Source organism: Neoarius graeffei, chromosome 24 (assembly GCF_027579695.1).
Source record: "Neoarius graeffei isolate fNeoGra1 chromosome 24, fNeoGra1.pri, whole genome shotgun sequence".
Taxonomy (NCBI): Eukaryota; Metazoa; Chordata; class Actinopteri; order Siluriformes; family Ariidae; genus Neoarius; species Neoarius graeffei.
The window spans coordinates 3,414,535-3,438,505 of record NC_083592.1 but is presented as its reverse complement, the minus strand read 5'-3'; the positions used below and the strand labels follow the sequence as shown (position 1 = coordinate 3,438,505).

General features: G+C 42.6%; 1 protein-coding gene across 6 annotated transcripts in view; it reads left to right on the top strand.

Moving 5' to 3' along the window:
* acacb (acetyl-CoA carboxylase beta) overlaps positions 1 to 23,971 on the top strand; it is a 59,409-nt gene that overhangs the window by 4,817 nt on the left and 30,621 nt on the right. For 4 of the 6 annotated variants that reach the window (XR_009651484.1, XM_060907809.1, XM_060907811.1 and 1 more), the window contains 27 exons: positions 1 to 374; positions 3,178 to 3,310; positions 3,569 to 3,707; positions 3,842 to 3,951; positions 6,093 to 6,174; positions 6,391 to 6,489; positions 8,993 to 9,102; positions 9,325 to 9,435; positions 9,692 to 9,901; positions 10,027 to 10,197; positions 10,380 to 10,541; positions 10,622 to 10,785; positions 12,506 to 12,656; positions 12,797 to 12,900; positions 13,042 to 13,123; positions 14,230 to 14,375; positions 15,257 to 15,407; positions 15,595 to 15,729; positions 15,871 to 16,017; positions 16,252 to 16,440; positions 16,774 to 16,874; positions 20,623 to 20,711; positions 20,864 to 20,988; positions 21,376 to 21,489; positions 21,767 to 21,880; positions 22,018 to 22,107; positions 22,868 to 22,986. The exon at positions 1 to 374 is cut by the window's left edge and continues 114 nt beyond it. Coding sequence is in view for 5 of the 6 variants with exons in the window: in XM_060907809.1 (XP_060763792.1) it covers positions 67 to 374; positions 3,178 to 3,310; positions 3,569 to 3,707; positions 3,842 to 3,951; positions 6,093 to 6,174; positions 6,391 to 6,489; positions 8,993 to 9,102; positions 9,325 to 9,435; positions 9,692 to 9,901; positions 10,027 to 10,197; positions 10,380 to 10,541; positions 10,622 to 10,785; positions 12,506 to 12,656; positions 12,797 to 12,900; positions 13,042 to 13,123; positions 14,230 to 14,375; positions 15,257 to 15,407; positions 15,595 to 15,729; positions 15,871 to 16,017; positions 16,252 to 16,440; positions 16,774 to 16,874; positions 20,623 to 20,711; positions 20,864 to 20,988; positions 21,376 to 21,489; positions 21,767 to 21,880; positions 22,018 to 22,107; positions 22,868 to 22,986 (3,656 nt within the window). In the remaining variant the exon portion in view is untranslated. Of the gene's footprint in view, positions 375 to 2,096; positions 2,116 to 3,177; positions 3,311 to 3,568; positions 3,708 to 3,841; positions 3,952 to 6,092; positions 6,175 to 6,390; positions 6,490 to 8,992; positions 9,103 to 9,324; positions 9,436 to 9,691; positions 9,902 to 10,026; positions 10,198 to 10,379; positions 10,542 to 10,621; positions 10,786 to 12,505; positions 12,657 to 12,796; positions 12,901 to 13,041; positions 13,124 to 14,229; positions 14,376 to 15,256; positions 15,408 to 15,594; positions 15,730 to 15,870; positions 16,018 to 16,251; positions 16,441 to 16,773; positions 16,875 to 20,622; positions 20,712 to 20,863; positions 20,989 to 21,375; positions 21,490 to 21,766; positions 21,881 to 22,017; positions 22,108 to 22,867; positions 22,987 to 23,971 lie in introns of those variants that run through there. The other 2 variants (XM_060907813.1, XM_060907814.1) reach the window with 2 other exon arrangements.

Here is a 23,971-nt window from a genome sequence, read left to right as displayed (position 1 = left end):
CATGTTGTATTTATTTCCTCCTCCGGGAAGATAAACGCTGATTGAAGCTTCGTCAGAGCTGCTCTGATGGATCACAGGTCCTGGTCTCCATCATCTGAGAATAAGGAAAGCCCTCTAACCATTACCCATAATCCGTCAGACCAAGCGTCCACACAGTCAGATCACACGGAAACACCGTCCAGACCCAGGTTCAGGACGGTCGAAGAAGCTCGGCAGAAGCTCAAGTTCATCCTGGGTGCATCAGAAGACAACTCGTCTGATGATGAAGCTTCCAATTTGTCCAGATCCCATATCAGAAGAGGGACTGGTGTACCTGAGACCACCTTACAGGAGACACACCCTCACATGGGCGTGTCCCAATCCACAGGCATGAGGTAGGGATCAGAATTAGAAGCCCAGGGAAGACGCACAGTTTCACTCATGTGGTAAATAATTATATTTACAGTACAATAACCTGATATACAGTACATCCCTCGAGACTTTTACTGTAATTTACACCGCAGTCCTGGATCCTGATTGGTCAGAAGGTGTTGATTAGTTTTCTGTAACAGCAGCTCTGATGGTAGTGCAGGGTTATATTAACGCTCTTGTTCTAATGTGTTATTGTTTCTATAGCAACAGCTCATTTAAGTTGTATTAGAGGAATAAAACTTGGGGATGTGCTGTTGTCGGAAAATAACCAGCTTCAGGATGTTAAGTGTAATGCCGCTTCACCACACCATCACTCGGTGTTTTACTAGAACACACGCAGATTGGTGCATCAACCAGCTCTGTTACACAGGACTCGTATGGAGACGTTTTATTTCTACTTTTATAATTAGTAAAATTTGACCTGATGTTTTTCACACATTTTAAACAGTGTTAGGTTTTCCTGTTGAGGTGTTTGTTCAGTATCAGCAGAGGGCGCGGGTCCAACACGTGTGGACTCTGGGAGTAAATTACAGCTGTGAAGTTATGGTCACGTGAACTGTTCATGCTCTGTGTGTGTGTGTGTGTGTGTGTGTGTGGCTGGCTGCCACATGTCTCTGTGTGCTATTAATGGAAGCTCTCCTCTCTGACATTGACACACACACACACACACAGGAATATGGCAAAAAAAAAAGTTTCAGAAACGGTGTGTGTGTGTGAGAGATAAGGTCCCTATGTAGTGTTATAAACTGATATGCAGTTATTTAGCGTTGTGTGTGTGTGTGTGTGTTAAACTGAATTGTGTGAATGTTAACATGGGGAATCTGATCTCAGATCAGCTCTCCTGCACTCGCTGGATTTATTAATACCAGACCAGGGTGTTCGAGGCTTTTGTTCCTGAATTGCACTCGCACCGCTGGCCGATAAAGGACGAATATTCAGGAAAGGACACGCTCCATATGCAGCTTTATCAAAATCACCATGGAGACGAACTCGTATGGGCTAAAAGGTGAGAAATGAGCAGAGTCCGAGTCTTGAGCAGGTCTCTTTTAAAGCAGGTTTGAATTCAAGAGTGATCTCTCCTGTCAGTACGACCCAAAAATTATCTCTCAAATAACTACACACATTAATAACGCACAGAGGTTTGTTTGTTTGTTTGTTTTTCCCAGATGTATTTGACCATTGTGTACGGAGTGTGTACGTACATGCGTCAATAATCATAACACACACAGCAACATTCAGCACACTTCCAACGTTGTTACTGCACAGTCTACACACTCCTCCTGTTGGAGTTATTTCTTCTGGCAGGATGACAGGAAGAGTGAAGGAGGGAGAAAAGAGAGAGAGAAAGTGAAAGGAGTATGGCAAGAGAGAAGGAAAGGGGAGTGAAAAAGGCAGGAAGAAAGGGGAGGAGAGAAAAGAACAGCGAAAGGAAATGAGTGAGAAGTAAACACATGGGAGAAAGTTGGGGGAGAGAGAGAGAGAGAGGGAGGTATGGACCGTTGTTTTTCTTCTCTTGTTTGTTTGATGATGGAGGAAGCAGAATAGTTGGTACCGGACGAGAGAACTTAAAAACACACTCATAAAGAGGGTGTGTGTGTGTGTGTGTGTTTCTTCCAGCTGGTTTTGACAGCAGACACTTTTGATAACTCATGCTTGGAGAACATTGCACCACACACACACATGGTTCTGCTGTAATTTCTGCAGGTTTGTGTTCTGATTATTCATCAGCTCGTTCTCCAGACTTGATAGACAGATGTGTAAATATATTGACCTGATATGTACAGATGTGTTCAAAAGTTTGCACTCTTTCGAGAAAAAGAAAATTGCACAATTGCAGAGGATTTCTACAGAAAAGGAGCACAAGCCATTTGGAAGTAATTGAGCAAAGAGGCATTATTATTATTATTATTATTATTATTATTATTATTGCACTTGGAGAGGGAGACTTTGAACTGATGTTTGTTTGTTTTTTATTTTTTTTACATTTAAACATCCTTTATTTGATCACTTTTTTGTGATGGTGAACTGTGAAAACAAACGTGACGTGTTTGTCCTAAGAGTGCACAAACTTTTGCCCTTAACTGTAGCTGAATGGACAGATGTGTAGACGGACGGATGAAGGGACTCGACAGTGGAGTTGTACAGTCCTGTCTGTATGATCTAGCTTTACACTGCACTGCTGAATTGCTGCTGCTTTCCGGGTTCTTTGTTTGTTTCATCTTCATCATGTGACCCGTTTCGGCACATTCCGGGTCACACTGTACAGCTCGGACTTCAAAACCACACACCCACACACACCAATTAAATATATCCACTTTTCAAATTCGTATATTTTAATTGTGTTCTTATTTTTTATTCTGTGTATATAGCTACTTTTTAAAAATTTGTTCAAGCACCAAAGCCTTGTATGTGAGAACGGGTTCGGCAATAAACTTGATTCTGGTTCTGGTTCTGATGTGTGTTCCCAGCTTACAGCATTAAAGCAGTAAAGGTCATGTGTTATAAAGTCCAGGTTCTAGGAGGAGGCTAAACCCCGCCCCTGATTAGATATTCAGCCGTCATTGGCTGTTGAAGGTCATGTGACTTTCAGTTTGCAGGGAGAGTGGAGTACAACACTGAGAGCAGCTTACATTAGTGCGTGTGTGTGTTAAACCAGTGTGATGGACTTTTTACTGGGTATGTAGCTGTGTGTGTTACGCCACTATTTAATGAGTTCAGGATGAACATGTGCTGTTTGTCAGAACAGGGTGTGTGTGTGTGTTGCAGGCCTAGTATGTCTGGTCTTAACCTGATGAAGAAAGGTCGAGAGCAGAGGAGGATGGATGTATCTCGAGATTTCACCGTGGCCTCTCCGGCCGAGTTTGTAAAGCGATTCGGAGGAACCTGCATCATAGAAAAGGTGTGTGTGTGTGCGTGCAAGTGTCATGAGATGTTTGCTCACTTTTTCCAGGTCTAACATTTAATATCACAATTCCATCAGAAGGTCTGTTATATTTTAATAGATTTTTTTCTATATCTGCTTTTTATATAGTAATTAAAATTTTCTCGCACTTTATAACATCACAATATCGTATGGACGTTTTTCTCCCTGTGTACCTGCACCTGTCCTGATCAGGTCCCTGTAATGTGATCACTGTCCACGTGCGTCTGTGTGCAGGTGCTGATCGCCAGTAACGGCATTGCGGCGGTGAAGTGCATGCGCTCCATTCGCCGCTGGTCCTACGAAATGTTCCGCAACGAGAGAACCATCCGCTTCGTAGTGATGGTGACACCTGAGGATCTGAAAGCGAACGCGGGTCAGACGCCACGCTTTGGTCCACTTCACCTTTCTGTTCCTCCAGTGAAGCCCTTGACAAACTGTTACTAGTTGATCCAGTGTGTGTGTGTGATTTGTTTTTGTTTATTTATTTATTATTGTGTCGTATTTTAGAGTACATTAAAATGGCGGACCACTATGTGCCGGTTCCTGGTGGGCCGAACAACAATAACTACGCCAATGTGGAAATGATCGTGGACATCGCTAAAAGAATTCCAGTGCAGGTAAAAAAAAAAAAAAATTCCATAATTCCCCAAACATCTTTCAGAAACAACTAAAAATACTCAATGATTATTATAATTACTGATAAGAACTGAATTCCTGAAACCCTTATAAGGAGCGTCAGGATTATTTGAGATGTTATTAATGAATAAATGAATATTTATTTTGTTACATTTTTGAGGATGATGGTGTTACATCAAGTTTGGTTGGATTGATTAGCATCATGTTGGGTTTATTTGTGTTTGAATAAGGTGTTTTAGTACGTTTTAGATCAGTGTTTTGTCAGTCCTCCTCCTGGAGCCCCTGGTCCTGCTGCTTCTCTCTGTGCTCGCCTCCGAACCAAACACACCTGACTGAAGTTACTGTGATTTCACACGCTTTTGATTATCATCATCGTTCGGCCTCAAGAGATCGGGACACCCGCAACCACCTTGTACCACACTTCTCGGTTGTTCGTTGCGCTCCCCAAGTCCGACCTTTCTATCCCCGAGTCCCTCGCGATGACGTTGGGGAAGGTCATTGTCCTTGAGTGGACACGGCCGCTCGGTTTCCAGAGCAGAATTGACTGGATCGCTTCACCCATTGCACGATGACCGTGACTGCCAAATTGGAGACATCGCTTTGTGAGTGTCTGGGAAATAGGTGGAATGTTTCCGTAGATGCACTTACGTGTGGCGTGCTCTCACCAGTGAATCTGCTTTTGATTAAATCAGGTGCTCAGCTGATCAGAAGTACCACTGATGAGTTCAGTCAGGTAGGTAGAGCCATAGACATATAAACATAGACGCTGCATTGAGCTGGTGGCCCCGTTGCTGGGATACGTCAGAGTGTCCGCCATATTGGATGTGGCAAATCTTCCACGTAAACCAATGCAAGTAAATGGACTGAACTTCATAAAGCCCCTTTCTACAATAAGATTTAACTCGATGCCTTTTATTCACCCATTAAGACACACACGTATATATTTGGGAAACAAACAGGCATCAAAACAACACATATAACTTTTAATGTGATGGTTATAAATAGTGTGCGAAATCCCCTGTACACTGCAAACTAGCGACAGATCCGCGATAGATAGCTCAGGTAAGCTAATCAGTCAGCATACCGTAGCAAGCTACCAAAACCTGAGGCCACAATAACCAACCTACAAGACTGAATATGATAAATGATGGAAATAGTGGAAAAACTGGAAATAGTGAATGAAAATAAAAATGTACTGTTTTATTTATTGAGTCACCACACAGACCTGCTCTCGCTGAATAAAGTGAGCTGAATGAGCGCCAAACTGAGTTCGGCCAGGTTCTAACGTCATACCAAAACAAAATACATCACTGATTCCTTCACATTCAGAAAGGTTAAAAACATTCATCATACGTTCAAAAACGTTCATCATAGTGTGGCACTGTATTCTCTAATTCTCACTGCTTATAACTCTACACCTCCCCGGTGGAGATGAGCTGGGAAACTGAAGACTGAAGGAACGGCTCCCTCTCTGATCCTGACTGTCTGACCTGTTCTGTCCAAATCCTCCGTTCTGAAGTGTTCACTGCACAGCATGGATGACGGCGTAGCAGAAAACCCTTCCCGTCGCACAGCTGTCTCCCACTGCTTTCTCATCTCTTTATTTTTGGGAAACCTACATAGTATGTGAAAAGTTAGCAAAGCAGCTAACAACAATCAGCGTAGTTACGAAGGAAATACTTCGTTGTTTGGAGACAGGTTTCACCGAGCGGCTATTATGCGCGAGACTTCATATTAGCCACAAAGTCAGAAAAATCTGTTCGTAAAATTACGTTATAAAAAGTATTTTTCCAGTCTCACCTGTGAAAGGTAATCCCATGTGATCTTGTTTGGACGGTAAACCTGTTGGTACAGTTAAACGCAGCACATGAATGAAGCATCTTTATTCTCGGCTACTGTCTAGACGCTATACCAGAGACGGCTGAAGAATCTCCACTTTGCCACATCCAATATGGCGGCGAGGATGACGTATGATTCTACGCAGAAGGCAGCGTCTATGTTTATATGTCTATGGGTAGAGCAGGGAAAGATGGGAAACGTGCGGAGCAGAGGAGCCTCAGGAGGGGGATTGAGAAACACTGTTTTAGATGATGATGAGGGTAACGGTGCTTCCTGTCTTTAGGCCGTGTGGGCCGGTTGGGGTCACGCATCAGAAAACCCAAAGCTACCAGAGCTGCTCCAAAAAGCGGGAATTTCATTTTTAGGTACGGCTGCAGAAATAAATGCCTCTTCATTTCCCCTTTGGTTGACTCTGTATGTTTTCTCATCTAATTATCTTGTGTGTATTAACATTCCAGCAAGTTTAAAGCACATAAAATTGCAGATCTCTCTCTCTCTCTTTCCAGTAAAACCATTTCCCAAAACATACTGTTACTTTTTAATGTTGTATATTTTAAATATTCCTGTGTGTGTTTGTCCAGGACCTTCCAGTCAGGCCATGTGGGCTCTGGGAGACAAAGTGGCATCTTCCATTGTAGCTCAGACTGCAGGAATCCCCACTTTACCCTGGTCTGGATCTGGTAACGTCTTCCTCTTTACTACCGTCTTCTTTTTCTGACTCAACACACAGGCTTTCACTCATATATATTAGGGCTGTCGAAGTTAACGCGATAATAACGCATTAACGCGATCTCAATTTATTGCGATTTAAAAAAAATAGTGGCGTTAACGCAAATTCTAATTTGGCCCTGCGAGCCACCCGTAGTTCCTGTTGAGGCTTGTCGCGCGCTGCTTCAATAAGAGTACGTGTGAGTGATGGAGAAAGGCATAGACATATAAATATAGACGCCGCATTCTGCGTAGAATCATACGTCATCCTCGCCGCCATATTGGATGTGGCAAATTGGAGATTCTTCAGCCGTCTCTGGTATAGCGCCTAGACAGTAGCCGAGAATAAAGATGCCTCATTCATGTGCTGCGTTTAACTGTACCAACAGGTTTACCGTCCAAACGAGATCACATGGGATTACCTTTCACAGGTGAGACTGGAAAAATACTTTTCAATACTGTTCCTTCCGTCTTCAGTTTCCCAGCTCATCTCCACCAGGGAGGTGTAGAGTTATAAGCAGTGAGAATTAGAGAATACCGTGCCACACTATGAGGAACGTATGACGAATATTTTTAACCTTTCTGAATGTGAAGGAATCAGTGATGTATTTTGTTTTGGTATGACGTTAGAACCTGGCCGAACTCAGTTTGGCGCTCATTCAGAATATTGACGGGTATTTCGCACACTATTTATAACCATCACATTAAAAGTTATATGTATTGTTTTGATGCCTGTTTGTTTCCCAAATATATACGTGTGTGTCTTAATGGGTGAATAAAAGGCATCGAGTTAAATCTTATTGTAGAAAGGGGCTGTATGAAGTTCAGTCCATTTACTTGCATTGGTTTACGGGGAAGATTTGCCACATCCAATATGGCGGACACTCTGACGTATCCCAGCAACGGGGCCACCAGCTCAATGCGGCGTCTATGTTTATATGTCTATGGAGAAAGGTCTGTTAAACGGGAAGTTTCATTTCAAAAGTAGAGTGTGATTGAGTTGGTTTTGGAATGCACTTTGCAGTTCTAAAATGCTTTTGTAAAGTGAGATGTCAGTATGCTGTAGCACTGTGATATGACACTAAATGTCTTTATTGAAGTCCAACTGCAATGTATTTTTGTTTGCACAGCACTGTGAAGTCCTATAGGCTGTGACTGAATACAACTCCGGCACAATTGAAGTTTTATTTCATTTTTATTTTCTTTTGTCACACATGTCTGAACTGAGACACAGTAGTCTGTGACTACATGTTTTATATTTGAGACTACAGCTCCCTAATGCATCACACAATCCAATTTTATATTTTGTATGTTCAGTACTGCCTAGTATGTGAGTGAATAAACTCCCTTACCATTTTCTCTTGTCCCAGCAGTTTTTAACAAGCACTTTTAGCATAAAATGTGTTCACCATTTTAATTGTAACATTTCACTTGAAAAGCCTTATTCATTTACACGGATTTTAAAAAATGCGATTAATCGCGATTAACTATATGAAATTCTGAGATTAATCGCGATTAAATTTTTTAATCGTTTGACAGCCCTTATATATCTATAAAAGGGCTGTCAAGCGATTAAAATATTTAATCGCGATTAATGTCGCGACTGTCATAGTTAACTCGCAATTAATCACAATTTAATTGCACATTTTTGTCACATGAAAAACCATTGTAATTTTCTTATCAGCATAAAAAAGTGAATGGGCTTGCTCACCGTTCGAACTACGGGGGTACTCGGGGGATCCGAGATCCCCTGAAACAGACATGAGATCCCTTGAAAACATGATTTGGGAAATGTTGGGGGGTCTCTAAAATATTGGCAAAATAATGTTTATTGACACAGCAATCGTGTGTAACGGGAAGCATTTGCATATCCGAATGAGCGCGCGATGGAGATCCGCGCTCTGAGACAAGCGCAAGCACCCCCCCCCCCCCCCCCCCCAGGGGAAAAAAAGGGACCCCCCCGAAAATATCGGCATAGTTCGAACACTGGTTGTACCAATTTTTTTTTTTTTTTAATTGCAGAGCATAACGCGTCTTGTCACAGCCACTGCGAAGTCGGGCTGGAGCTGCCGATGGGAAAACGAAACCTAAGCCGAGCACCGTGGCTCTTCGGGGGAGGGCAGAGGACTCTGGCTGTGCGGGGCGTGGCGTCATGTCACAGAGCGTTAATCTCGCGATAAAAAAATTATCGCCGTTAAAATTGAGTCAAGTTAATGCGTTAATAACGTGACATTTTTGACAGCACTTATATACACACAAACAAGGTTTTCTCCTCCCTTTTATATCTGCGCACAATAAAAGATTGCAGTCCAGCGAGTCCTTGACATGTTAAAGCATCGTTCCTAAAACCTGCTGAAAGCTGAGAGTGATTCTTTTGCTGATAAATATTCTTTGGGTGTCCGTATTCTGGTATATTTCCTACCCTGGTAGTTATTAATCTAGCTGCTGTTCCATTTCTCGTTATTCTCTGTACAGGACTGAAGGTAGCGTGGGGAGAGGAAGAACAGAGACTGGGTCACATGATCAGCGTTCCGCCCGAGCTCTACACCAAAGGCTGCGTTAGAGACGTGGACGAAGGCCTCGCTGTAAATACGGCACTCGGTTCACATTGTTTAATGCACATTTTTACGCACGTTAACTCAGGATCCTCTGCGGTTTATTTACATTTCCTTTTCACTTGAATAACTGGTTTATCAGTGATATTAATAATCACCATTTTGACTAATAATCTATTTTATTCATGTGAGACGGGAGCTGTAAATGTTACAGCTGTTATATGGTGTGTGTGTGTGTGTGTGTGGTTGTAGGGTGCAGAGAAGATTGGCTATCCTGTAGTGATCAAGGCATCGGAGGGTGGAGGAGGGAAAGGAATCAGGAAAGTGGACAGTGCTGAAGAGTTCCCCAACTTTTTCAGACAGGTTCTCACACACACACACGCGGGTACTGTAGATAGATCAGTGCTGTATACGGATGTTCGAAATGAACGCTGTAGATGAAGATCTTGGATAAATGATTGAACGGAAGGCTGCTGTAGTTGGATGCTGTTGGCTCGAGACTCCACGTAGTTGCTGTGCTGTGGGTTAACAGTGCTGAAGTATTACATCATGCACTATATCTGTGTGATGGTTGATTTAAAAAAAAATAGTAAAGAAATTGTATATAACATTCGATCAGGTCCAGGTGGAGGTGCCCGGCTCGCCCATCTTCATCATGCAGCTCGCTCAGCACGCACGTCACCAGGAGGTGCAGATCCTGGCAGATGAGTACGGAAACGCCATCTCGCTGTTCGGAAGGGACTGCTCCATCCAGAGGCGCCACCAGAAGATCATCGAGGAGGCTCCAGCTACCATCGCCTCATCCTCCACCTTCCAGCAGATGGAGAAGGTCAGCTTTTAAAATATCTAGCAGTAATACGTCGAGGTGAAAAGTTGTGTGAAATTATCATTATCATTTATGAACCACAATTTGAGGGTTGTTTATGTATAATGTGTTGGTTTGTTTTTTGTCAGTATGCGGTGCGCATGGCTAAGATGGTGGGCTATGTGAGTGCGGGGACAGTAGAGTACCTGTTTTCAGAGGACGGCAGTTTCCACTTCCTGGAGTTGAACCCCAGACTGCAGGTGGAGCATCCGTGCACAGAAATGATCGCAGACGTTAATCTTCCAGCTGCCCAGCTACAGGTCCTGAACACCTCACGTACAGCATGCATCACGTTACACACTCGCACCTGGAAATGCTAAGCGTCTACATACTTATTATGAATAGTAATAATAATTAAAGCATTCCCAGAAATACGAATTAATTTTAATTTGTTGCATTTATAACACCGTGCATTTCTATATAATTGTATTCATTTCTGTAGATAGCGATGGGGATCCCGCTGTACAGGATTAAGGACATACGTGTGCTGTATGGTGAGTCTCCGTGGGATGATACCCCCATTAATTTTGAGGATCCGGAGTCCGTCCCTTCTCCTCGGGGACACGTCATCGCCGCTCGCATCACCAGCGAGAACCCGGATGAGGTGAGTGAGGATGGGATTCGGCAAAACCCCACCGTTTTTAAATTACAGGATTAACGTAGGCGCGTGTTTGTCTTGTGCAGGGCTTTAAGCCGAGCTCGGGTACGGTGCAGGAGCTGAATTTCCGCAGCAGTAAGAACGTGTGGGGGTACTTCAGCGTGGGGGCCACAGGGGGCCTTCACGAGTTCGCTGACTCGCAGTTCGGGCACTGTTTCTCCTGGGGAGAGAACCGAGAGGAGGCCATCTCGTCAGTATCATCACTCATATCACATTATTACTGCTCCACGTTCCACTGCAGCTCTGTCTGGCGTTTAGGACGTCAGTGAATATGGTTTCGTACAGTTTCTGTGTAAAATCCTTAAAGAAAGAGTTTTTGAAGAAAACTGGTGTATGGCCTAAAATTACAATTTTTCACAACAAAATATTTCATAGTCCATTTCCAGAAAATGTTATTTGTCATAAAAGCTTGCTTGGGTCTTGGTCAGTCTGCATTTGTAATAATGTTTCTGAAAATGGACTACAATGGGAATCATGTTTGAATGAATGCTCTTTTATAGCTCATAGGCAACGGTTTTAATTTTATGCACATTTGAAACTTTATATGTTAAAAACCCCTCTGTAATTTTCTTCTGGTCTCAAGAAGTATTGTTAATAAGTAATAATTAAAATAAGTTAGCGCGGATCGTGGCGAATTTCTGTTGTCTGTTTTCATGACCACTCAGCGCGTGACGTCATTTAAGCCAAACAAACCGCTTGCGTTGAGTCCACTTCCGTTTACTTACATTGCTGTTCGGCTTGAGTGGAGACGTGCGTTCAGGAATTTCCAAAGAAAAACCCCCATGCCTTATTGTTGTGCAGCGAACTGTAACAACGGGACCGGTTCAGGAAGAAGTTTTTACCTTTTTCCGAGAGGAGAAGAGGCGGAATGAGAGGGTTGGCTTTTTCCGAAAAAGGAGAAGAGGCGGAGAGAGTGGATTGTGCGCGTGAAACAAAATCAAGCAGTCAAAGAAGAAACGGAGCAGCAACGCTCAAGCACAAAGGAGAAGATTGGAGGGAAACATTTTTACTTTTGCTTGCAATTGACAAGTCAAGAATCCTGAGGGATCCTGTACAATCACTGTGGAAATGAGACAAAGGGATATTTCCTCGCTTAGAGTCGGCTATAAATAGTATAATGCCGTGGATGGCAGGCTAATGTGGCCTACCGGCGCGCTGTCCAGTAATCGTTCCCTATATCCACTAGGGAGGGCGGGTTAATTATTCTTCAAAAGGGCTCTTATTTAGTATTACGACGAAAGGAATTGATCATAACTACCAGGATAAATCATTTGGGCGCGAGTCTTGTTGAGGTCCGGGGTCACCGCGATCAGAGTCGGCCGAGTCGCTGTCCGATTCCGAGGCCACACGGTCAAACCAGTGAGCCACATTCACCGATTGCTTCGCAACGGCCATAGGTTCATACAGATACGGTTTCACCTCTCGATATTTAACTTGGAGAGTTCCGACTTCAAAATCGCTCTCGCTTTCAGACATTTTACACAACCTCTCACGACCAGAGTCCGTACACGTGTGCTCGGTTCGCAGGTAAACACAGAGCTGCTCCCAGTCTGTTTGGCTTAAATGACGTCACGGCAACGGTCCCCTGGCGGTGAAAGTGCGCATAAGTGAGATGTAAACAAACCTTCGGAAATTGGACAAAAAAGTATTTTAACCATTTTAGGGTGCAAATTAGACACCAGGAAGATTGAATTTGCTTTTGGGTCGTTCTTCTAGACAATAAAGTTGATATTCTACGTTTCATCTCTGACCGTTGCCATCTCTGACCGTTGCCTATGACCTTTAACTGTACTTTTTTAAAAATAAAATACTAAAAATGCACACAAATGATTTGGTCTTAAACTATATTGAATGAACCTGCGTTTGTTTCGTGAGCAAGTGTTAAGACTGGAGTGCATTGCTGTGTGCAGTAACATGGTGGTGGCCATGAAGGAGCTGTCTATCCGGGGAGATTTCAGGACCACGGTGGAGTATCTGATAAAGCTGCTGGAGACGGAGAGCTTCAGGAACAATGATATCGACACGGGCTGGCTGGACCACCTGATCGCTGAGAAAGTGCAGGTACGAGTCTGACTGGATCAGTAACGCCAGGCGTGAGGTCGGCTCTGGTGTGGGCTAGTGGTTTAACATACCCGTCTGTCTACTCATACCTGCCTGTCTGAGTTTCTGTTTAAACCCTAAAATGTGTGTGTTCTGTGCAGGCGGAGAGGCCGGACACCATGCTGGGGGTGGTGTGTGGAGCTCTACATGTCGCCAATGCCACGTTCAGGAAAAGCATGTCTGACTTTCTGCACTCTCTGGAGAGGTGAGCGGTTTACACATGAATTACACATTTCTAATCAGATCAGATTTACATTTAAGCAAAACTCATTTTTAGTTATCCATGCAATAAATATACACCGTTTTTCAATGTGATTTTGAATATTTTATTTTATTTTTTTAAAAGAGGTCAGGTGTTACCTGCTGCCAGTCTGGTCAACACCGTGGAGGTGGATCTGATCTATGAGGGGATCAAATACTGCCTCAAGGTAATGAAATTATGAACTCTAAAGGGTTCTCTCTAATATACACTTATTTAAAATGAAACCTGTATTAGTAACCCATAATGTTTTTCTTTGTAATTGGTCAACAGGACTCAATAAGCATTTTATAAATCTTAATCATCATTTCTTTATAATTTAACCTAGTTTTTTAGCCTGGCAAGCCAGACTAAATGTGAATATTTAGTCTGGCCTCGATCCGTAGACATTTCCGACGGGTGTAGGACGAACAACCCGCTGTCTTTCAAACTGTGTCTGTGCGTATAGGCCAACGCTCTGACCAATCAGCGCAACTGTGACGTAGTCAGAGCGACAGAAAGCAGTGGGGGAGGCCTTGAAATAAATAATTTTTCAAAATGCGTATTAATTAATAAACAGGTTCTAGATATTAAGAAGTTTGGAGATAATGACCACAAGTTTGGAGTCTGTACCACATACACTCATTTTTTTTCCAAGTGTTTTTCAAGGGTTTGCTTAAACTGTTTTTGAGAGTTTTTATTTAGTGGTGTTTGGTGAAATAATTTCCCTTAAATTTAAAATAACGGGAAAATAAGAAACAATCAAAAAGTAATGTTTCAAAGCTGTTTATTAATTCTTCGTACTGCACAAACTAGCCCCATCCTTTTGGCTACGAGCGGAGCCAGCTGGTAGATCAGACTTTTGCCATAGCCGGTCGGCAAAACAGCGAAAACATCCTTCTTGAAAAGGAATGAGCGGAGAGCCTCTTCCTGCTCATGTTTCAACGAAAACTCCAAGTCTAATTCTTCTAAAACTGATTCCAAAGCGGAGTCAAACGCGCGCTGTTCACTAGCCGTAGCCATCTTTCCTGTTGCGATTTCTCCAGCGTCGCGCAGCTTTGTCGTCACTCCTGCAAAAGCCCGCCCAAAGAATCCAAACAAAAACCTTGCGTTGTGATTGGCGGGCACGATTTGATGCCCGGGGTGTTTTTGTTTATATGGTGCGAGGCTAGACCCACTCGCTAGGCAAAAATATTTTTGGCCGCTAGGCGGGTGGGTCTAGTTTACTAGGCTACTAGTTTTTAAGAGAAATGCCACTTTATAATATTCATAAAGTGTGTGTGTGTGTTGATGTAGGTGGCCCGTCAGTCTCCCACCACGTATGTGATCATCATGAACGACTCAGACATCGAGATCGACGTCCACAGGCTGAGCGACGGTGGCCTGCTCCTCTCTTACAGCAGCAGCAGCTACACCACCTATATGAAGGAGGAAGTAGACAGGTTACACTTCCTGTTTCTTAACCTTTTCCTCTTAGTTAATACGTCCTACAGAATACTTTCCTCCCCTCGTGTACAGTTTTAGGGCTGATTCATGGTGATAAACTGTATAATAGTTATACATTGTGTGTTAGGGTGCATCAGTTGCCCTCACTTTCATAAAATCTGATGCATTTTTGTTTGGGTGTTCCTTTTCACCAATAAAGACAGCCTGTAAAATTTTTTGACCATATTCAAAAGTCTAATGGTGGCACCATGAGGTTCATTTTTTGCCAAAAAACGCTTATTTTATGTTTTCGCGTAAGGTTTGAATCACAATGTTGGACTCCATTTATTGATTTCTTGTGAGCCAGAGATCATATTTAAGAACCTTTGCAAGGGATTGAGAAGCATTAATGTGATTCATAATACATTTGTATTGTTTAAAAGTAGTTGAACAATGATTCAATGAACAGCTAAAACTCAAACTGTGCTTGATGATATATTTAGAATATGGACTAAAAATGTGTATCTAAGATATTTGTTATACTCTATAAGGTGCCATAATGATTCATGAAAAGTGATCGAAATTTTGTCATAAAAGTCATAAAATAGCAGCTTTTTCCATAACTTTGAGCTCCTGGTGCCACCATTAAACTTTTGAATTTTGTCAAAATATTTCACCCAGTGTGTTTTTTTTCTTACCAAAAGGAACATAAAAACAAAAATGCATCATGATTGGAGGAACTTTTCATTTTTAGGGGGCAACTGATGCACCCTATTGTGTATGTGTGTGTACATTTGCAAGTTTCTTTTAGATAACACTTTAGTTTTAGGGTTAATTAGATCACGCAAAGAGGTTTTAATTTCTGATTTAAAAAAAAAAAAAATGGATTCCTCTGTAGTTACCGGATCACCGTGGGCAATAAGACGTGTGTGTTTGAGAAGGAGCGCGACCCCACGGTGCTGTGTTCACCCTCCGCTGGGAAACTGCTGCAGTACATAGTGGAGGATGGAGAACACGTGATGGCAGGATGTCCATACGCTGAGATCGAGGTGATTTAAATACAGCAGTGAAACAGAAGAAATGTGGAGAGGTTTAAAGCTTTAGCGCGAGTGTATACAGTTTTAAACAAGCTGCTCATGGTTTTATTGTTTTATGCCCTGCTTTTATGTTCTAGTCATAAATGAATGGTATCGTATTGACATGTTAATATAATAACGTGTGTGTGTGTGTGTGTAGGTGATGAAGATGGTGATGACGCTGAGTGTGCAGGAATCTGGCTCTGTTCATTTTGTTAAGCGACCCGGCGCCATGTTAGAACCCGGCTGCGTGGTGGCTCATATCGACCTGGACGACCCGAGTACCATTCAACCTGTAATATAATCATACAATCACAACTCTGTCCTTATCAACTAAACCTCCTTTATGTGCATGTTATAAAAACACTGAGCTGTTTGTACGGTACAAATAAATATAATGCAATAATCTCACGTCCTTGATTGTGCATTTCTGCAGGCGCAGCTGAACACGCAGCCCTTACCTGCGCAGGAGCCGCTGCCCATGGTGGGGGAGAAACTGCACCAGGTCTTCCACAGCGTGCTGGAGAACCTGATGAAGGTCATGGATGGATACTGCCTTTCAGAACCTTACTTCAGCAACAGAGTGAGACACACACACACTGTTTACGAACATTAGCATTAGCACCAACTAGCTTCTAATAGCTTTATGACACTCATAATCGCATCATGAGTCTTCATTTCGTTCAGTCGGTTAATCCCTGTACACTTTCCCAGAGTGAATTACTCGTAAGGACTCTTATCTTCACACGGTGCACTGTTGTGTGTGTGTGTGTTCTCATGATCTGATGCATTGCCTCCTCACTGCTCGTTTGTTTAGCTGAGTAAGTGGGTGGACTGTCTGATACGGACTCTACGCGATCCCTCGCTCCCGCTGCTGGAGCTGCAGGACATCATGACCAGCATCTCGGGTCGTATCCCCGTCGCGGTGGAGAAGGTCATCCGCAAGGTCATGGCCCAGTACGCCAGCAACATCACCTCTGTGCTCTGCCAGTTCCCCAGCCAGAGGGTGAGTTTAGGTTTATCGACCGCATGGGTTTCCTCCCAAAATCATGTGTGCGTGGATTAGCGAGGCTAAACTGCCCCAGAGGTGTTGATGTGTCTGCATCCTTGGTGAATCCTCTCCCCTTGTCCCTGATGATGTCGGGATAGTCTCTTGATTCGTCATGACCAGGATAAAAATGAATAAATGCATTATACGCTATCTAATGTACAATTAACAAGCCTGGTTTCATTTAAATTATCTTTAAAGCATCTGGCACATCAAGAAATAGTCTTTTTCTTTTCGCTCTGATGTGGAGTATGATTTCTGGAAACGTGTTGTATGTTCGCTTTGCTTTAGATTGCGAATATCCTGGACACTCATGCAGCCACGCTGCAGAGGAAAGCAGACCGCGAGGTTTTCTTCATGAACACTCAGAGCATCGTGCAGCTCGTGCAGAGGTGAGTCGTGTCGAGTTAACGCTCCTGATCTCTGTCTGTAGTGTGTTCAAGAGTTAGAGGTCATATCTCAGCATTACTGTAGAACCAGAGTGGTGTGTGTGTGTTTAAAGGAGAACTGAAGTCATTTTTAAACTTGCTTTATTTCTTAGTGTTATTCGGTTACATGTTCGGTTTTAGTAACCTTATATCGTGACTCGTATTGGCAACTAATTGCAATTAAATATTATACTTCTCGGCCTATTCGGTTTTTAGCCGTGTTGAATTTAGTTCATTTGGTCCACAGCAGGCGTCGCTTATCCACGCGATCTTCACAAGACTTCGAAACGTGAAGTGTCAGCCAGGTGTCAGTGCCGCCATTTTGAAAACTGTTTTCCAAACGAAGTATTGCACAAAAACGAGTTTAAATGACGATTACTGCCTACTTTTTTCAAACTTTCCTGATTGCTATCAAAACAAACAAAACCTCTGGCTTGATTACATCAGTATTCGAAAGAGGGCGCGCGTGTCTTTTTTTGCGGTCGCGCTGAAAGAAATCAAAAGTCTCAAATGTGATTTAATAAAAGGCAGCGGCAAAGAAAGTGTTCAGCCTTGATTTAAAAGAACTGAAAGCTGCAGGTACTTTTGTATTGATTAATGTGTGAAATGCGCTCAGTATAATATGGATTTATCAAAAAACACATGCATGCATTTATTATTTTGAAACCCACGAGCCGACTGATCTGGCATGTTTTAATTGTGCGACAGTAATGATGTAAATACCAGCGCGATGGACTCGTGTCCCAAAGAGTTTTTACGTTTTACCAATAAGCTCAATGTACACTACCGTTCAAAAGTTTGGGGTCACCCAGACAATTTTGTGTTTTCCATGAAAAGTCACACTTTTATTTCCCACCATAAGTTGTAAAATGAATCGAAAATATCGTCAAGACATTTTTCTGGCCATTTTGAGCATTTAATCGACCCCACAAATGTGATGCTCCAGAAACTCAATCTGCTCAAAGGAAGGTCAGTTTTATAGCTTCTCTAAAGAGCTCAACTGTTTTCAGCTGTGCTAACATGATTGTACAAGGGTTTTCTAATCATCCATTAGCCTTCTGAGGCAATGAGCAAACACATTGTACCATTAGAACACTGGAGTGAGAGTTGTTGGAAATGGGCCTCTATACACCTATGGAGATATTGCACCAAAAACCAGACATTTGCAGCTAGAATAGTCATTTACCACATTAGCAATGTATAGAGTGTATTTCTGATTAGTTTAAAGTGATCTGCATTGAAAAGAACAGTGCTTTTCTTTCAAAAATAAGGACATTTCAAAGTGACCCCAAACTTTTGAACGGTAGTGTATAGTCCTCTATATAGTAATTCCCTATATAGGGAGTAGGTAGTAGTGAACGAGTGAGTGATTTCGGACACAGGGAACGTTGGCAGATGTTGGTGACTTTGATTTCCACTGCACGTTTTACTTCCGTCCTACAAAGTCTTGCACAGGTCTCAACGAATCTCATTTACGGCCATTGCTTTGCCATATGGACTGATGTATATTACAGAGCATATTTCAAACACTCAGAACTTGCTATAGTATGGAATCAATTTTGTGCCAAAATGTTCATACAATACTTTTGAAATATCAAACAAAAACGACAAATCAAAAAAAGAAAAAATAAATAAATTTTTTTAGACTGGCAAACAAATTATTCGTGTAATCGTGCAAAATATCAGTCTATTACTCTTCAGAAACCTTTTTATTTTTGTTCCGCGTCTTTCTCAGTTTTGTTTGCCGTAATTTATTTTGGTTGCGATTCCAGCTTTCTCGTTTGCGCTCCCTGACTTTCTGCTTGCAGTTTTGGCACAAACTTCCCGTGTGGGCGGGCTGTCCAGGAATGCATTCCCATTGGCTAACTTGTGTTTGACTGACAGCTGCGCTCAGCCATTCCCTACTCGGATTCTGGCGGACTGTTTGCCGAGTGACCGATCCATTGACGTTTAACAAGGATCGAGTGGACTTCAGTGGCGACTATGATATTGAATTAATTCAATAAAGTGTAAATTCAATATCATAGTCGCCACTGAAGTCCACTCGATCCTTGTTTACCGGCAATGGATCGCTCACTCGGCAAACAGTCCGCCAGAATCCGAGTAGGAAATGGCCGCAACAGCCTCCGGGGGAATGGCTGAGCGTAGCTGTCAGTCAAACACAAGTTAGCCAATGGGAATGCATTCCTGGACAGCCCACCCACACGTGAAGTTTGTGCCAAAACTGCAAGCAAAAAGTCAGGGAGCGCAAACGAGAACACTGGAATCGCAACCAAAATAAATTACAGCAAACAAAACTGAGAAAGACGCGGAACAAAAATAAAAGGTTTCTAAAGAGTAATAGACTGATATTTTGCACGATTACACGAATAATTTGTTTGCCAGTCTAAAAAAATTTTTTCTTTTTTTGTATTTTGATTTGTCGTTTTTGTTTGATATTTCAAAAGTATTGTATGAACATTTTGGCACAAAATCGATTCCATACTATAGCAGCGACAAAATAGCGATCAAACATGCGTTCCGATATTTAATAGAATTTTGATAATAAAAAATGTGCCTTCAGTTCCCCTTTAAAGGAGTACGCCACCCCCAGGTGAAATTGAGTCAGTCCCTGCAGTCCCTAGAGTTGGATGAGTGAGCCAAAGCGTTTTGTAGCCGACCCAGTCATTGCCCTGATCTAGAAACGCCCCGGTTAGCTTTAGCTTAGCGTAGTCGCTGTAATCCGGCGTGTCCAGCTAGCATTCATTGCAAAAGTGAATCAAATAACTCAAGATTTTTTATAATTATTTCTCATGACCTGTACATTCACATCGAGTACACATATCAATGCAAATTAGCACGAAGGGATTTACTAGACCAATTTATATCTGGAACTATTTTCGGCCACAGCACAGGCAAAGCACCGCTGCAGGCGCAAAGACACCACGCAGCACCTGAAAACCCTCAACTTCCGTCAATACACCAGCGTGACTACTAAGTTCTCTGCTACTAGCAGTGTTGCCAGATATTGCTGATGTTTTCCAGCCCAAAATATGTTCAAAACCCACCAAAATGCACTTGAAACCACCCAATCTGGCAACACTGGCTACTAGGCTGACACTGACAGGTGCTGCGTGGTGTCTTTGCGCCTGCAGCGGTGCTTTGCCTGTGCTGTGGCCGAAAATAGTTCCAGATATAAATTGGTCTAGTAAATCCCTTCGTGTTAATTTGCAGTGATGTGTACTCGATGTGAATGTACAGGTCATGAGAAATAATTATAAAAAATCTTGAGTTATTTGATTCACTTTTGCAACGACATGCTAGCTGGACACGCCGGATTACAGCGACTACGCTAAGCTAAAGCTAACCGGGGCGTTTCTAGATCAGGGCAATGGTTGGGTCGGCTACAAAATGCTTTGGCTCACTCATCCAACTCTAGGGACTGCAGGGACTGACTCAATTTCACCTGGGGGTGGCGCACTCCTTTAATGAGGCATTCAGAGTGATGTTTCACCCCTGAGTCAGAGTGAAAAGGAGGGAGGTAGTGATTGTTAGACAATTAAGTATTTCTTAAAGATTAATTTTTACTCGTCTTTGGAGCATGATGGGAAATGGTGCGTTCTTATGTCTCTGGAAAATAAAATGAACTAATTTATGCCAAAATTGGCTTAATTCTCATTTGAAATGTCTCTTTATGAGGTTCAGTGTTTTATTTTTCGTTGTGTTTGTGCAGGTATCGTAGTGGGACTCGAGGCTATATGAAGGCTGTAGTGTTGGACCTGCTGCGCCGTTACCTGCAGGTGGAGACACAGTTCCAGCAGGGTAACGCACACCTAAAAATCACCCCAATTTCCAGTTTCCTCTCTGAATCTACTCCGCATCACTGTACACACATCTTGCGTGTACTGTATTGGTCACTATTATAAGCAAGTCAGTCACTCTCGCACACTTGTCTCCTCCTCTCTGTGTCTCAGGGACGTATGATAAGTGTGTGATAAACTTGCGAGAGCAGCACAAGCCTGATATGACCCCCGTGCTCGAACACATCTTCTCTCATGCTCAGGTCTCCAAGAAGAACCTCCTCGTCTCCATGCTCATAGTAAGCCAAAAACGAAAGACAATTTGATTGCCAGAATACATTATTTAAAACTCTGACACATCCTTGAGCTTCTCATATAAAACTGAAAGATCTCAATCACACCATTTGCTTCTTTTTTTTTTTTTTTTACAAATTGTTCTGATGCCGTATATTTCATTCAGCTGGTAACACGTTTTCATGTCCTTTCTTCATACAGTAGGAGACATGAGCGATTACTAATCATCGTGTTTTACCCTGCTCTCAATAAGACTCCTGTTAGGGATGAACGATGGAGTCTCTTTGGAGAAATATAATTTAACAAAGCTAAATAAATTTAGCCGTCAGTGATAAAAGCTGATCTTGCTGATGAAACTGCGCTGATGGAGTCACTGGGTGTGTGATTGGCAGGATCAGCTGTGTGGGCGGGACTTGATGCAAACGGATGACGTGATGGCGGTGCTGAACGAGTTCACGCAGCTCAGTAAGATGGAGAACTCGAAGGTTGCGTTGTGTGCCAGACAGGTGAGTAGACAAGTCATGACCTTTGACCTGTTACGCATGTCAGTACTGTTGTTACTGACCGCGCAGGACTGAGTGTGCGACTGTTAGTCAGGTCAAACATGGCGTACAGTGTTGAGGTCTGGAGTGTATTGTGTAATTCTGTACACGTTTTAGTGCAGGTTTATTTTTGCCAATACGTGTTGCACTTGAAAGTGTGTTCAGGAAGATGACCCGATATGACGTTGTGCGTGTGTGTGAAGTGGTTCTCGTGTAAGGAGGAATGGTTTTTCATTCCCAGGCCTTAATTGCGTCCCACTTGCCCTCGTACGAAGTGAGACACAACCAGGCGGAGTCCATGTTCCTGTCTGCTATAGACATGTACGGCCACCAGTTCTGCCCCGAGAACCTCAAGGTAGGTGAACTTTGAAATAGTTATCTTCAGAATAATAGGTTTCCAGGAACATCTTGGATATGAAATCAAATTTTATATAGGTGTATTATAATCAAGCTGAGATTATTAGAAGGGTGTGCGTGTTTGTGTGCCCACAGAAACTCATCCTGTCTGAGACGTCCATCTTTGATGTTTTGCCCAGCTTCTTCTACCACAATAACCGTCTGGTGCGCATGGCTGCATTAGAGGTACACACACGGTTTCATTCGCCCTGTTCCTCTGATCAGTGTGGTGTTAATTTGTACAGAAGGTTATGAGATTACGTGGTGTGTTAATGATACACTACCGTTCAAAAGTTTGGGGTCACTTTGAAATGTCCTTATTTTTGAAAGAAAAGCACTGTTCTTTTCAATGCAGATCACTTTAAACTAATCAGAAATCCACTCTATACATTGCTAATGTGGTAAATGACTATTCTAGCTGCAAATGTGTGGTTTTTGGTGCAATATCTCCATAGGTGTATAGAGGCCCATTTCCAGCAACTCTCACTCCAGTGTTCTAATGGTACAATGTGTTTGCTCATTGCCTCAGAAGGCTAATGGATGATTAGAAAACCCTTGTACAATCATGTTAGCACAGCTGAAAACAGTTGAGCTCTTTAGAGAAGCTATAAAACTGACCTTCCTTTGAGCAGATTGAGTTTCTGGAGCATCACGTTTGTGGGGTCGATTAAATGCTCAAAATGGCCAGAAAAATGTCTTGACTATATTTTCTATTCATTTTACAACTTATGGTGGTAAATAAAAGTGTGACTTTTCATGGAAAACACAAAGTTGTCTGGGTGACCCCAAACTTTTGAACGGTAGTGCAGGTTCATAACAGGTTATATGTTTATAACATCATATAAGGACACACGTAGTGTGTACATGTGTGGTTAGCTGTGTTACGCTAGATTTGCAGTGCCTTGTGCAGAGTGTGTCAGAAGGGTGTGTGTGTGTGTGTGTTCAGGTGTATGTGAGGAGGGCTTATATAGCCTATGAGCTGAACAGTCTGCAGCATCATCAGATGAAGGATGGCACGTGTGCTGTGCACTTTCAGTTCATGCTCCCTTCATCCCACCCCAACAGGTGACCCCACACACACAAATGAAGCACACTCGTGTATGTTAGATGTTTGCATTCACCTGTAAGCAGTTCTTCAGCGGAGAGGCCAAAATGATGAAACTTTAACTTGTCAGCCCTGTGATTTTGCTAAAGTATGGACTCCAAGGCAAAATGTACTTAAAACCATATTTTAAAATCATCACCCCAGTTATAGCAGCGTCACTTCAGAGAAATCTTGGTTTGAATTTTAAGAAATGAAGGTTCATTTTTTTTCCTGATGCAATTCCGTTACTGACTTTTCTTTCCTTGTAAAAGATTTTGTGTTCAGTGTTAAACACGGCCAATTATCGATGCTTGTTTTAGGGTGAAAAGGCCCCATACAGCATGATGTTTATTTAATACCATTATCTTGAAGACTGCAACTAAAAAAAGTTATCACACTTTGCTGTGAACGTAATTCCATTCCTGAAGAACTCTCGATATGAGCTTTAGTTTCAGTTAAAGAGTCCTAGTGGTGCCTGAAGGGTTAAACAAATAATGAAATAATTAAATTAAAAAAAGATGTACACTCAATTAGGGGTCGACCGATAATCGGCCTGGCCGATATATCGGGCCGATATTCTGCATTTTTAGGGTTATCGGTATCGGTCATAATTTCCACCGATATGCCGATAACATGCCTTTTTGCAGCCATTTCGTTCCTAACGCGACTGTCACTGCACGTCCTTTCCTGCACTCGCCTCTCTGAGTTCAAGAACACGGTCCCGCCCACCACAACATCTGATTTGTTTGGCACAAGAGATATAGCCAATCAACACGTGTAGCTAAACGCTGTGAACTGTTTCAAGGCGGCCGTACGGGCACTCGGGCAGAAGCAGATCCCACATCAAGGAAAGGACATGCTGCTTTTGCCGCTATAAGTCACAAACACACAAGTTGCAAAAGCACAACATCATTATATGTTTACATTCTTCATCTACTGCTCGTTAAAATTGTCCATTTGCATCTG